Here is a 15,738-nt window from a genome sequence, read left to right on the forward strand (position 1 = left end):
GGCGTAGCCCGGGGACGACACACGCACCCTTCCGCGCCCTCCGAGACAGAGAGGAGTGAGTGGGCCGACACACTGGGGCATCGAGGGCACTCACTCCAGTCTGTGAGCTCAGTGAGGATGTCAAGTCTTTCTTTAACCAATTTAGGGTGCTGCCCACCCGTGGGTGAGCAGCGGGGAGCTGAGAACAATCCAGCCACTGTTGCCAGGATGGATCCGACTCACGCGGGAGACAGCTGTGCCCGCATCGTGACCGAATCCCACACCACTCCCAGGAACGTCGTTCTCTGGGATGATGTCAACACGCTCTTCTTCGTGTTGAGTCTCCACCCCAACTTTTGGATGTGGGCGAGGACAACATCTCGATGCTGAACCGCCTGCTCTTGTGACTGAGACAGAATGAGCCAGTCGTCTATAAAATTGAGCACCCTGATATCCTTGAGTCTCAGGTTGTGCTATAGCTGTATCCACACATTTGGTAAATGTGTGGGGGTGAGAGTGCTAGGCCGAACGGAAGAACCCGATATTGGTATGCTTCGCCCCCGAAGCGAACCTCAGGAACTTCCTGTGAGATGGAAGGATGAATATATGACAGTAAGCGTCCTTCAGATCTATCGTGACAAACCAATCCTCGGATTGAATTTGGTTCACGATTGTTGGCGAGCATCTTGAATCTGAATCTCCTCAGAGAACGGTTCAAGTGCCTGAGATCTATTATCGGATGGAACCGCCCCATCCTTCTTGGGATCTATGAAGTAGCGGCTGTAGAGCCCAGACACCCTGTCTACTGGAGGAATATGTTCTATGGCCTCTTTTTCTAGAAGGGAGTTTACTTCCTGTTCCAATACCCAACCCTGCACTGGGTCGACTACAGTCCAGATCACCCCATTGTATCTGGATGCGTGGAAACAGATCTGCAGCCTGTACCCATTCTGAATGATGCGCAGGGCCCTATTTTACCAAGGGAACCAGGCTCTCGAGCCTGGCCTCGGGTATTAATCGGAATTCGTTCTCGACCCCCTGAAGCGGATTTCAGGCAGGGCTGGACCGAAAACGATTCTCGATGGGCGGACGCAATTGCTGCCTGGCCGCAAGCCTGTGGGGCGGACAGTGCAGCCTGCGTTCGCTGGAAACCGATGCGTCCCGAAACATGTTTAACGGCGGGAGAGCAACATCGATTTCCTGCGGGCTCCGCGAAAGGGATGACTTCGGTCGCTCCACCGCGGGTGGCGCTGCCCGCAGAGAACCTAGGCTGGCTAGGACCTCTTTGTGGAAGCCTTTATAGCCTGCAGGACGACCCTCGGGTTGCCCTGTTTAGGCTGAGGCTTCGCCTGAGAGTGCCATCTATGCCCCCAAGCTCCTAGAGGAGGGGCTCTAGAAGCGGTACTCTTTCACCAAACAATACTGTTTTAATATTATTACAGTCTCGTAATCTACACGCTGCCTCAGCAAACGTGAGATTTGAGCCGTAATAATATATTTGGCTTTCATCCCTCGAGAAGAAAGTCAACAGATGTGAGGCTGAAATATCCGACAGCGCATGGTCTAATTTGTAGTCCTATGCGTCGAGATATTTCTCAATGAACACTGCCAGCACCCTCAGGAGCTGACTGTGAATGCCTCACACAAAACTGTATTATTTATTTTTACTATTTAAAATTGTTATTTACAGATTATGTGTCCTTATTATTGTAGACTCGTAATCTACGCGCTGCCTTGGCAACGGCGAGATTCGAGTCATTCACAATATATTTGGCTTTCATCTCTCGAGAAGAAGTCAATAGGCACGAGGCTGAAAACACCCGAATGCACGCTGTGTGTGCGTCGAGATTTTTCTCAATGAACACAGCCAGCGCCCTCAGGAGCTGACTGTGCATGCCTCACCCCCACACAGAATCTTTATTGCAGAGTAGACCGAATCTGCGCGCTGCCTTGACAACGCGAGATCCGAGCCACTATAGATTCTTTATTGCAATGCAGACCTTAAATCTACGCCCTGCCTCAGCAAACGCGAGATCCCAGTCACAGAATCTTTATTGCAGAGTAAACTCGTAATCTACACGCTGCCTCGGCACACGCGAGATCCGAGCCACTAGATTCTGAATTGCAATGCAGACCTTAAATCTACGCGCTGCCTCGGCAAATGCGAGATCCCAGTCACAGAATCTTTATTGCCGAGTAATCTACATGCTGCCTCGTCAAACGCGAGATCTGAGCCACTAGATTCTGAATTGCAATGCAGACCTTAAATCAACGCACTGCCTCGGCAAACGCGAGATCCCAGTCTCAGAATCTTTATTGCTGAGTAGACTCGTAATCTACACGCTGCCTCGGCAAACGCGAGATCCGAGCCACTAGATTCTGAATTGCAATGCAGACCTTAAATCAACGCGCTGCTTCGGCAAACGCGAGATCCCAGTCTCAGAAACTTTATTGCTGAGTAGACTCGTAATCTACACGCTGCCTCGGCAAACGCGGGATCCGAGCCACTAGATTCCATATTGCAATAATTCAGGACAATTCTTATGGTACAAACAACACCAAATAAGACAGACAGTTTGACACAGTGCGCTTTGCTGAAGAACAAAAAGCTGACATCTCATGTGTGCCGGGTCCTTATATAGCTTCCGCCTATGTGCCGTCACACATTACGTCATGACGCAACACCAATCAGAGATTGGCATAGTTTTATTCATACTTCAGAGGCACAACACTGAGGGGCGTTCCCCCAAAGTGTCATTTGACGCAGTTTGAGTTCCCTCAATAGGGAACATTTGAATTCGACACTGAAGTTAACATCGGCGTGGGATCTTGTGAGAAACATTCACATTTCTCTGTTATTAACGGATCAAACAGTGCTGACGTGGAAACCAGGACGAAACATTGTGCATGAATGAACTATCCAGTGTCCACAGATCAGCAACATTCACCATGGATTTACTGTAGGCTATAACACTACTATCTGTAAGTTTGGCAGGAATAGTAGGCTATAATGCTTTCAAGTAACATCACTTCGGTTGTGTTTTGACATTATCAATACAATTGCTGGCCTCAAATGTTAACCTGAACTAAAATAAAGCTTTCTTTTTAACTACTACAATATTACATTTCATTTTGTCCAAGGAGCTGTTTTGTTTTATATGCTCCTAAGAAAAGTCAAGTGTAGATTCATCATTGCGCAAAGTTAAAAAATATCATACTTTATGATGTTAGTTTTAATAAAAATATAGGCTAATTAAAAACATTAAATCAAAGAAATTTCTCTGCCATTTCTTCCTTTTTGCTGTATTTGAAACGTACCGCACCGTACCGAACCGAACGTTTTGCTGTATTTGAAACATACCGCACCGTACCGAACCGCACCGTACCTTGCTACTCCCCTGAGAGAGACTGTACAAAATGACCCCAGGATGTTTATGAATGAAGACAAATTGTAGAAATTTAGTATTGTAAAGTTTATAGAACAAAATAATATTAAGTAATGATACTGTAGTGAGTTGTAGAGGTGAACACCCTTAAGGGGGCAACATAATTCTGGGATTTAATTTCATTAAAATGTTGACCTCTGATGCTTTTTTTTAAATTACAGCCAGAAAAGATGTTGACGTGTTGATTATTTACCTGGTGTTTTCCCTAGTGCTCCAGTTTGTGAATGCACTGAACTTGATTTGTAGATATTTATTTTATAACATGGGAGAGTTTGTAAATGCACTGATTTTGTTGATGACTTGATCATTTGTTAATGTGAAGTACATAAGCCATAAACAGTCAACTAAGCTTCAAGTGTGTTTCACTTTATTTGGATAGTCACAAGGAACATCTAAGGATGATTTGTAGAGTTTGTAAATGCACTGATTATGTTGCTGACTTGATAATTTGTTCATGTGAAGTACATAAGCTATAAACTGTCAACTAAGCTTCACGTGTGTTTCACTTTATTTGGATAGTCACAAGGAACATCTATGGATAGTTACTTGAATGACATCACATGTGTTGTGAAAGGGTTACGGATACATTAGAGATGTTGTGAATACACTCCTAAATATTTGCTGTACGTGTCATATACTGTAGAACACCAGATATGAAAAGATACATACAGAGATGCTACTGAAAATCTACAAATGTGCTGTAGCAATGCAACTGAGTAACTATGCATAATATGTAGATTACCATAATGAAAATGCAAAGATACAGAGATGCTACTGAAAAGCTACAAATTTGTGCGGTAATGCAGCTGACTAACTATGTAAATTATGTAGATTACCATAATGAAAATGCAAAGATACAGAGATGCTACTGAAAATCTGCAAATGTGCAGTAGCTATGCAGCTGAGTAACTATACATAATATGTACTGTAGATCACCATAATGAAAATGCAAAGATACAGACATGCTACTGAAAATCTACAAATGTGTGGTAGCAATGCAGCTGAGTAGAGTAGCTATACAAATTATGTAGATTACCATATATGCAAAGATACAGAGATGCTACTGAAAATCTACAAATGTGCTGTAGCAATGCAGCTGAGTAACTATACAGTACATAATATGTAGATTCCCAGACAGCAAACTGACATTGAATCAACGTGGAAACGACGTCTCTCATGACATTGAAACAACGTTGATTTTGCTCATCGAATTAACGTTGAACCAACATCAGACATTCTTCAAAGCTAAATAAAAATCGAAAATTGGTTTGCTTTCATAACGTTGAAACAACGCGTTGATTTCAAGTTGATTTTCCGTTAGTTTTGAAAGAATGACGCGTCTGACGTTGGTTCAACGTTAATTCGATGAGCAAAACAATGTCAGATCAACGTTGTTTCGATGTCATATTTCCACGTTGATTCAATGTCAGTTTGCTATCTGGGTTACCATAATGAAAATGCAAAGATACAGAGATGCTACTGAAAATCTACAAATGTGTTGTAGCAATGCAGCTGAGTAGCTATAGATCAACTATGTATCAAACGAAATACGCTCTGAGGAAACTATTTTGCAAATCGCAATTACGTTACATGCCAACATATAAGCAGTGCTATTACGTTGGTCCTTAACCTAATACTATTGCAGTGCTATTACGTTTTTCCTGAACATAATACATCCAAAGCAGGTTTCTTTACTATTTATGCATAATCGTAGCATTAAAGTTTTGACTCTATTGCATTCAACTGTCATATCAATTAGGTTTTCATTCGCATTTATTAATATAATAGGCCAACGTTACTCATAAATATATTTACACAAAAAGCATTGTCTCCAATAAAACACAACATACTGATACATTCACAAAAGACATACATTTTATTAGCTTGATGTAAACCAAATCCTAGAATCCATATGTTGTTTGCAAGAAACAGATCCAAATTCAGCCTTTTATCCAGATCTTCATCTTCATTTCTCAGCAGAGACCGCAAACGTCAAATCCGCGCTGGTGATGAATTCAAATTCAAATAATGCGCCTTCAAGAAGCGTTACGACATGTTTTACAGCAGTGATATCAAACGCTCATTGGCTCTTGCCTTCTTCGTCACAAATTGCGACATGCTGTGTTTCAGTCGGTGTAGTACAGTGTGAAGCTGCTTTGATACAATCTGTATTGTGAAAAGCGCTATATAAATAAATGTGACTTGACTTGACTTGACTAGTACATTTGAAATGGAGAAGAGCGCCTTCAGACAGAGAGCGAACCGAAATCAGATTAACATTTTCATGGATTAACGTTAATAACTTTAATTCTGATCTGTACCTCTATACACAACTACTATAATACTGCCAGAGGACTGTGACTGCAACGCATCATCATGTGAACGACTTTTGGTAATGTTAATAATAAATAAATAAATTATTGTGAAATGTATACTTGTCTGTTATGTTTTTATTTCTTCATAATTGTGTTAGCCTACGTAGTTTTAAGGAATGGTTATGGTTAGGTTTAGGGGTAGGAGTATGATTAGTGGCTCAAAATATATTTTAATGCTAAAACTCATTTACCAACACATCTCTCTGTCCATTAGGCCTACGTTTTATCGTTTTTTATATTCTGTATAAAATAAATATGTTTAGGTTTTTGGAGTAGGATTAAGGGGTCTTGTTACATTTATCTTTAAAAGTGAAAGTATACAGATATCGTTATGATATGAAATATACGTAAATAGTTAACTTTTTTTTAGCTGTAAAAACGTAATAAGGTTACGTTTAAATGTTGCAAATACGTCCATATTATACGTTTTAGCATCTATCCAAACATACAAAAACGTACGTTTCATATCTTTGAAAATAACGTACTAAACCTACGTATTAACAATGAGACATATTAGGTTAAGGACCAACGTAATAGCACTGCTTATATGTTGGCATGTAACGTAATTGCGATTTGCAAAATAGTTTCCTCAGAACGTATTTCGTGTGATACAGGGTTGCTATAGATATGTAGCCTGCCATAATGAAAATGAAAATATACATTCAGGGACCGCTGCTGATAGTTGCAAATGTGGTTTTAAATGCTTCTTATGGGTTATAGATGGTTTGTTGTATATCTATAGATGTACTACAAACACTTCGTTGTTGAATGTCTACAGACATTCAATTATGAATTTATGATAATTAGTAAATTAGATAGTTTGTAAATCATGTACAGATGAACTGTTAAAAGTCTGCAGACATTCAGTAGAGAAATGATACTGATACTCTGTTGATACTTTGTAGAGCATCTACAGATTGACTATCCAAATAAAGTGTTACCGACTATAAGTAACTTTCAACTACATGTCAACTTATCCTATTCTTAACCCTACCAGTCTAATAATACTCTACTAACACTCTAGTGAGAGTTAGTAGAGATGTAGATGCAACGCCACTTATAGTCAACTGAATGTGTTAAAGGGACCATCCAAATAAAGTGAAACTAATAAAGTGTTACCCAATACAAGAGCATAAATCCAAAGCAAATGAGAAAGAAAGACATATAATCTGTGTTTGGCTAAGTTCGTTGCTGAGAACAAATCCAAAGTAAACGAGTAAGAAATAGTGTTTGGCTAAGTGCACTCCTGAGATCAAATCAAAATTCGGTAACACTTTAGAATACGGTTCCTTCGTTAATGAATAACTACACAAGAACTAATGAGTAACACAATATTAACAATCTAGTAACTATTATTAACTAACAAGAAACTCTGATTAACGAACTAGTAAGTAATAGCGCACAGACGAAAGTGGTAGTTCACTATTAAGTAATCAATAACTACTATTTTTTTAATACTTCCCAGAGAACTACTGAAAAAGTTTATTAACAATCTAGTAACTACTATTAACTAAAAGAAGCTCTTATTAACGAATTAGTAAGTAATAGCTCACAGATGAAAGTGTTACTAGATACTTCTGCGGGAATTACTAATTATTTGGATTCGTATTATAAAGTGAAGATCATTGGAACTAACTAGTAATTACTCAAGTGTTACTAAATACATTTTCTAAAAGTTACTAAAGTTCACCAAAAATCTCAAACGGTTGCACAAATCATGACTAGATCATGTAGTAACACTTGAGTAATTACTAGTTAGTTCCAATGATCTTCACTTTATAATACGGATCCAAATAATTAGTAAGTATAGCTCACAGATGAAAGTGTTACTAGATACTTCTGTGGGAATTACTAATTATTTGGATCCGTATTATAAAGTGAAGATCATTGGAACTAACTAGTAATTACTCGAGTGTTACTACATGATCTAGTCATGATTTGTGCAAACGTTTGAGATTTTTGGTGAACTTTAGTACACTTTTAGAAAATGTCTTTAGTAACACTTGAGTAATTAGTAGTTAGTTCCAATGATCTTCACTTTATAATACGAATCCAAATAATTAGTAATTCCCCCAGAAGTATCTAGTAACACTTTCATCTGTGAGCTATTACTTACTAATTCGTTAATACGAATTTCTTTTAGTTAATAGTAGTTACTAGATTGTTAATAAAGTTTTTCAGTAGTTCTCTGGGAAGTATTAAAAAAATAGTAGTTATTGATTACTTAATAGTGAACTACCACTTCCGTCTGTGCGCTATTACTTACTAGTTCGTTAATCAGAGTTTCTTTTTAGTTAATAATAGTTACTAGATTGTTAATATTGTGTTACTCATTAGTTCTTGTGTAGTTATTCATTAACGAAGGAACCGTATTCTAAAGTGTTACCCAAAATTCTTTTCACATCATAACAGAGAAGTGTGTAAAAGCCTCTTTGTCAATTAGACAACAACTTCTAACTGATACAAAACAAATGCAAAAAAGAGGTAAGTGCAAGCCTTCTTGAGTGTATGGTTTTTATTTTCATGCTTGCTGTTGTGTTTGTATTGTGCCATTGTTATGCTGTTTGTCCCCAGGGACTACCTGTTCTACCCACCCTGGCTGCATTACACAGCAATCAAATCCTGACTGTGAAGGTTTGTTGGCTCTGCCAAACGGCCCAGGCAGACTCTATGGATTATACACACTGAGAAATATCAACAGAGCATTTGTCCCCTGTGCCTATGCAGTGAAAGACTTGGCCCAAACACAATTGTGTCTGATAAATCCATTCCAACCAATCAAAAAAATAAATAAATAATAATAATAATAATAAAATAAAATAAATAAATAAATAAAAATACTTTCACTCATTATGACAATCTCTCCAAGTTCCAGGGTTGTCATTATTATGCAGAGTGGTGACAGGAATTTATGCATCCACAGCAGAGCAACTGTTTATTTCCCCTAATAGTGAAACGTGATTAATTATAAAAAAAGATTCATTTTTCTAGCCACCAAATATTCTGACCACTGTGTGCTTGTATTCCTATGAATGGAATAACTCAAAAGAGATGTAATAAATGCTAAACTGAAGTAGCGAGATTCAGATCTGATATCTTTGATTCACCACAAATCCACACTTTCCCAATATTTAAATCTATAGTGACAGATTATTTGTGTCCTCTTAATTACTGGTGCCCCCTTGAGAAAGTTTGGCTATGTAAACATCTCATTTAGAGTCCACGGACAGAGACAAATAAATCTGCATGATGGATTTCAGTGTCTGCAATTCCTGAAGTCTGCCTTGGCTTCAAAGAAAACTGTGATGACAGTGCTTTCAGTGAGTAGAAGTTGACATGTTTCTTTGTATTAGCTCTGTCAGAGTAGGTGTCCTATTACCCATGAGGGGGTAATTACAACATTTGCTGCCAAAGGCAGTTGAGACTTCCATTGCTGGCACCATGGAAAATGTCAATTTTTACTAATGCATGAAGGCACTGGATTGGGTTCTCTGACTCAATTACTTTAATCTAATCAATTTTTGTACCCTTTTTTTCCCCTTTCCCTTTCCTCTTTCTGGGACCTCATGCAACTCTCTCCTCTCCAACTTCTCTTAACTTTGATCTCCGACATGTTTTGACCTCACAAACCTGCTCAGATGGTCTTCCCTAAGATAAATCATGGCTTTCTTTCTGCTGATCAACAACTCATTAAACGTCGACTTATTAAGGTAGTGCTTGTCCTCTCTCACACTGCTTCGTCAGAATGGGCTTCTCATCTTTGGCCCATCATTTGCTTTCCATTCTTCTGCTTTTACCTCAGTCCTCAGCTAGACTAGTGGAAAACTATTAAAATGAATTACATTAGTATTTGCTAGTAAAAAAAAAAAAAAAAAAAAGTCTCATTTAAGATATTGTGACAAGATCATTCATTATTTAAGACAATGATTTATTTTCTACTTTAGTTTAAATCACATTAATAATAATTTTTATGTAACTAAAAACACAAATTATTATTATTTTTTTTAAAAGCTGTAGTCCGTAACTTTTTTATGGTTAAAAATTATCCTAAATAAATTTTTGAAAAAAGTACTGCCAGCGTTCAAAAATATCTGCCTGCCTTAGCTCGATTAAAACGGTAAGCTTGTAATAATGTTTTTGGTAACACTTTACGGTAAGGATACATGAATTATCATGAATTCATGTATAAATTAATGCATGAATTATGCATTCATTCATGCATTATTTCTAATGAATCATCAGGAACTAACACAAGTTCAACGTTTTTCATTCATGACTTCATGAATGAAAAACACCTTAATTAAAACATTAACTAAGATATGCACATCATCATGAATAATGATTTATTACGCATGATCATGATCTTTTCTTTGTTCTTTGTCTAGGTCAGTGACCTAGTCACCACTTTATTTAAGGGGCCACACACATGATGAAGTCATTAATAGATTAATGCTTAGTTAATGATGACTATTGGACAGACACCATAATAGACCAATCACAGCTCATAGCACACACATTCTGTAAATCAAATACAGAAGTCATCATTAACTAAGCATTATCTATCAATGACTAATTCATGATGATGTGCTCGTCCTAAACATCTCGTTAATGTTTTAATTAAGGTGTTGTTCATTCATGAAGTCATGAATGAAAAACGTTGAACTTGTGTTAGTTCCTGATGATTCATGAAATATTAATGCATGAATGAATGCATAATTCATGCATTAACTTATACATGAATTCATGATAATTCATGTACCCTTACCATAAAGTGTTACCATGTTTTTAATTCTAAATTTGTACTAAATACTAAATTTGAGCAAATTTTTGCGTCATTACATCAAATCTGTACTCATAAAGAAGGTGTCTCGACTAGTTAGATGTTGGCAGTGGAGATTTATAGCCTTTTCTCACAGCACTTGATATAATTAAACTTTTCAATTTGATGGCTGATCCAGAAAGGTTCAAACGACAATCACCAGTGACAACTGGAGTCACCTGTTGTAAAATGCAAAAGACTTCGGAGTGGCTACAGAAAAAAAGAGATTGCAACCGGGCCCATACTAAAACAAGAATAAATATCGGAAGATATTTATTCTTAACATTAACAATTTGAGATAACTGAAATTGCAGATTATGAACAGACATGGTGACAAAGAGGAAAAACTACAGTCTGCAGCTTTTAATTGACAGGATAAACTTTATATATTATTTGTTCATAAATATATAATACTGCAAAAAAGGGAGGCTCTGAGTTCTGTGATCCAAGCCATCTTTGTGGTTAGTGACCTCATACAAATTACAATGTATAAGTTGTCTTTAAAAAAAAAATACAGAACAAGGAAACTGAAAGCACAAGTATAAATCACAAATGTTATTTTTCTAATTAATATGGCCAGATGATTCTTTCTGTTGCCCATTACAACCATCTGAAGTAGCTACTTAACATGAATGAAAAGTAGCTAAGTGTTGATCAACATACTTAGTCATACTCAGTCTAGGCAAGGTTAAAAATAATCTAGAGATAATTAGAAGCAATCATGCTGCAAAATTGTGAATTCTCACAGTAGAACTGAACTGTATCATCATAACTGATTGGATTAATGAAAAGAGAAAATATTACATCTGCTGCCATATGCTGAAACTTTTTGCTTTAATACTGTGTGATAGGGCTGGGTGGTATGACAGTATATCATGACCGCGGAATAAAGTATGACGACAAATCAATGCCAATAATAACCGAGCGCACAACTGTTGCTGGCGCGCGCACGGTAAATGACTTCCGTGAGAGAATAACAGATCTACACGCGAGGAAACGGGAACTCGCAAGCTCATTCAAAAACCGTGCGCCAGCATGACATCTCCCCCTGCAAGCAATAGAGGGAATGCGCATGAAGTCACCGTCGACCGGAGTGCCTGCAGTTACTCACAGTGAGTGGCAAAAAGACTGAGCGGCTGTATTTGTATTTGTACAGTTTTATTTTTGGCAGTCGAGGGGCGGAACTTACTGTTTTAATAACCTCAAATGTCATTGGTTACTTCCCCTTTTCTGGAAGTCAGTTGTGATTGGATATGGCGTTGACCCGTAATGGGCTCTATGCACGGCAGTATTTCCGGTGAAGGTGTAAAGCCGCCTTTCCACTGCACACGACAAACGACCGCTGTCGGACCGGAAGTCATTCATTTCCAATGGAGAGTCATACGGGAGCTGCGGGGAGTTCCGATCATATGCGTTTGCGGAAAATTCGGATCCGTTTTGAGCTTTGGATCCGTTGAAATATCTGAACTTCTGCGGCTAGACCGTATGCGACCGGCCAACCGGAAGTGATGTATATACCCAGTTTAAACCCAGCATATTAAAATATTAGATAGTGATTTTAATCATCTAACTTTTTGTAAGCTAATAACCATGGATATGCATCAGTCTGTAAATATCTCTTAACAACACAATGCAATAACTAGTAAGACTTCCTGTTAATAAAGTAAATGGGAAGAATCTATTCTATATTAACAATGCATTAAATCACATAACACATTAATAAACCACAATAAATAAAACAAGTTAAGTAATGTCTCATGTATCAAGTCAAGTGAATTACGGGTCATTACAATCACAATGGACTTCTGGAAGTAACCAATGACAATGCGGAAGTAACCAATGGGGAAGTAACCAATGACATTTGAGGTTATTAAAACAGTAAGTCCCGCCCCTCGACTGCCAAAAATAAAACTTTTTGAGCGAGCAAAAGCAGCAGGCAAGAGCAGATCAAGCGCGAGAGCGTGGCGAATGATCATGCGGATGTCATGCGGATGATCATGAGATGTCATGCGGTTTTTGAATGAGCTCGTGAGTTCCCGTTTCCTCGCGTGTAGATTTGTTATCCTCTCATGGAAGTCTTTTACCACATGCGCCAGCATCAGTTGTGTGCTCGGTTATTATTGGCATTGATTTGTCACCATAATAAAGTGTCTGTCATTAGAGATTTCAGTATATCGTTCATTTTGAAGTATGTAAATAAATCCGCATAGCACAGTGCTACTTAAAGTTATTGATGTATAAGAGCTATACTACTTAAATTTATATATGTATGTATATATATGTAAGTGCGATAAAGAAACATGCATGAATGAGAAAATATAAAGTGGGACTTGCTTGATGTTGAGTGCAATAAGATTTGACTGACATACACAGTATTTTCTTAGTAAATGTTAAACTTACTGTAGCTGAAAAACATAAAGTATATTTAACTTGTATCGTTGGTCTATTTTATTTGTCCTACTGTTTCTAATTTCCTTCTTTGTTCCTATTTTTAATAAGAAAAATGAAATAAAAATATCTATATCAAGATATGTATAGTTATCGTAAAATAAAATGTCTCATACCGTGAAATAAGATTTTGGTCATATCGCCCACCCTTACTATGAAATAAGAGAGCTTCAAGATTCTCTTTGTTAGCTTATCGATGACCTTTTCGGTCTGTTTCTCCCTTTCACTGTATAAAAACAATGTTAATGTATGTTTTATTCATTGACTTTGACGCATGTATATTATTACTTACACAGGGTGACCAGGGTCAAGCAGGGCCCCCAGGACCTCCTGGGCCTCCAGGCCCCCCAGGCCCAAGAGGACCCCCTGGGGACACAGGAAAAGATGGTCCTCGGGGAGTTCCAGGGCTCCCGGTAAGTATCGCTAAATTCAAAACTTATCAAAGTGTTCGCAGTTGGAGGCTTAGCATGATAATGCATTTACCATTTACCATGTACCAATAGATATCCATTTTACGTAACTTTTTTCGTAAAAGTTGAAAGTCGAGTAAGCACGGGTATAATTCAATGCCACATGGGCTATCTCTCTCCCACCTCGGTGTTGTCATTAAAAAAGACTGCCTTGCCTTCAAGGCCATGTTGTATCACATCTGCTTTGGTTGGCAAGGTTTATGAAGCAGTGGGTCAGGCCTACCAGGCGGGCTTGCTGAAGGATCTGGATTTTTACTAGATGCCCCTGTCTGACCTATTTGAAGACATGGTCAATACCAAAGTTGATAGGTTTCAGGTAACCAAAAAGCAATCTGAGGCATTCCAGCAGCCTATGGCCTCAACCTCTTGTCCTGGGCAGAGCTCTTGGAGGGTGGTACAGAAGACCAGTGTGGAAGCTTTTGTCCCCCTCGCAAGGGCCAAGGGCCGAGGGCCTAGTCGCCAGACACAATCCCAGCCTTTTAAGTCTAAAAACAGATCTCTGCACAGTCATTGCTGCCTGGGGATCTCCATTTGCCTACACACCCCACTCAAAACGACAAGATTTCCAAACTGATTCCCCTTTCATAAAGTTTGACAATTTTTGCTAATCGTCTCTCCTTGGGTTTTGCGAAATATAAAAAAAGGCTACAGAATTCAGATGAAGTCTCGTCTTCCTCTTTTAATGGCTGATCTTTCAATATCAGATTATGTTGTTAACATAGGAGTTACAGGCTCTTTTGGACAAAGGGACCATATAACATATTCCCTTCCCAATGAAAGTCTCAGGTTTTTACAGCATTTGTTTTCTGGTTCTTAAGAAGGATGGAGGGTTGTGTCCCATCCTCATTCTAAGTCGTTTGAACCGTATTCTGCAGATTGACAAGTTGTTAATGTTGATGTTGATTGTACCTTAAATTCAATCTGAGGATTGGCTTGAAGGAAATCTACTTTGATATAGAGATATGCCGGTGCACATTAAGTTTCAGGAGCGAAATTTAGCAATATCGGATTCTCTTCAGCCTGGCCATGTCTCCTCGCAACTTCACCAACTGCATGGATTCAGCTCTGGCTCCATTGTGACTCCTAGGCATATGTGTACTAAATTACATAAACAACTGGCTAATATTGGCTCGAAAGAGTTGGTGGTTCGGCATTGTGACATTTTCTTCACTCATCTAAGGTACTTGGATTTAAGATTAAACCACAATAAAAATCAGTTTTCTCCAAATTAGACGACTGCTTTTTTCAGTGTAGTTTGGGACTCGATTTCAATGTAGGCACATATGTCTCCCATTTGAGTAGAGTTTATTCTCACTATGTTGGGCAGCTTAAAACTGGCAAAGGAGATTTCTGTCCACCAATGCCAGACTCTGTTGGGTCTGATGGCCGCTGCCACCAACATAATAGTTGGACATGCTGCACATGAGGACCTTCCAGTGTTGGCTCATGAACAAGTGGTTCCACCCTCTATTTCATGCACATTACATGGAAGGGTGGATCTCCTCAATCACCACCAACGTGCAGCATCAAACTGGATGATGCGACGGCAGCCATAGTGCACCAGAATGCCCACCACACACCAGTTTATTGGTATAGAGGAGACAAAGTCTTCATGCTTCATGCCAATCAGTATAAATGGGGATTTGAAGGCCATGATGGTGGACAGAGGCCAATGGGCAAAATTGGCCAGGATACATTTACATTTGCATTTATTCATCTTGCAGACGCTTTTATCAAAAGCAACTTACAAATAAGGAAAACAGCAAGCAATTCATTGCGAAAGGCATATAAACTGTGCTAATAAAAGTGCTAAAAGTACAAAGTTTAAGACATTGCTTAGTGTAGCATAAGATAGAATAGAGAGGGATTAAAGGAAAGTGAAAGCATATATTTTTTTATGATGAAGTTTTCAGCTGTCTTTTAAATATTGTCAGGCATTCTGCATTCCAGATGAAGGCGGCAAGGTCATTCCACCAGCAAGGAACAGTGAATGAAAATGTTCTGGAGAGTGATTTTGTGCCTCTCTGTGAAGGTAGGGGCGTAGACTCATAAGAGTGAGTGGAAGTAGGAGGGTGCTGAGCATCTAAGCTTGATGCGAGCAGCAAGTGGTAGCCATTGCAGAGAGATGAAGAGAGGTGTGATGTGGGCCAGCCAGGAGAGCATTGCAGTATTGCTGGGGTTAAACCCCTACTGTTTTTATG

The 15,738-nt window shown here is 38.7% G+C and overlaps 1 protein-coding gene across 1 annotated transcript in view; it reads left to right on the top strand.

Moving 5' to 3' along the window:
* Window positions 1-15,738, top strand: part of col25a1 (collagen type XXV alpha 1 chain) — a 483,837-nt gene that overhangs the window by 165,599 nt on the left and 302,500 nt on the right. Inside the window, exons 5-6 of the mRNA XM_089129575.1 lie at window positions 8,375-8,434; window positions 13,364-13,480. Coding sequence (XP_088985701.1) covers window positions 8,375-8,434; window positions 13,364-13,480 — 177 coding nt within the window. The remainder of the gene's footprint in view (window positions 1-8,374; window positions 8,435-13,363; window positions 13,481-15,738) is intronic.

The sequence above is a fragment of the Pimephales promelas genome, chromosome 1 (genome assembly GCF_988280905.1).
Source record: "Pimephales promelas chromosome 1, fPimPro1.hap1.1, whole genome shotgun sequence".
Classification (NCBI taxonomy): Eukaryota; Metazoa; Chordata; class Actinopteri; order Cypriniformes; family Leuciscidae; genus Pimephales; species Pimephales promelas.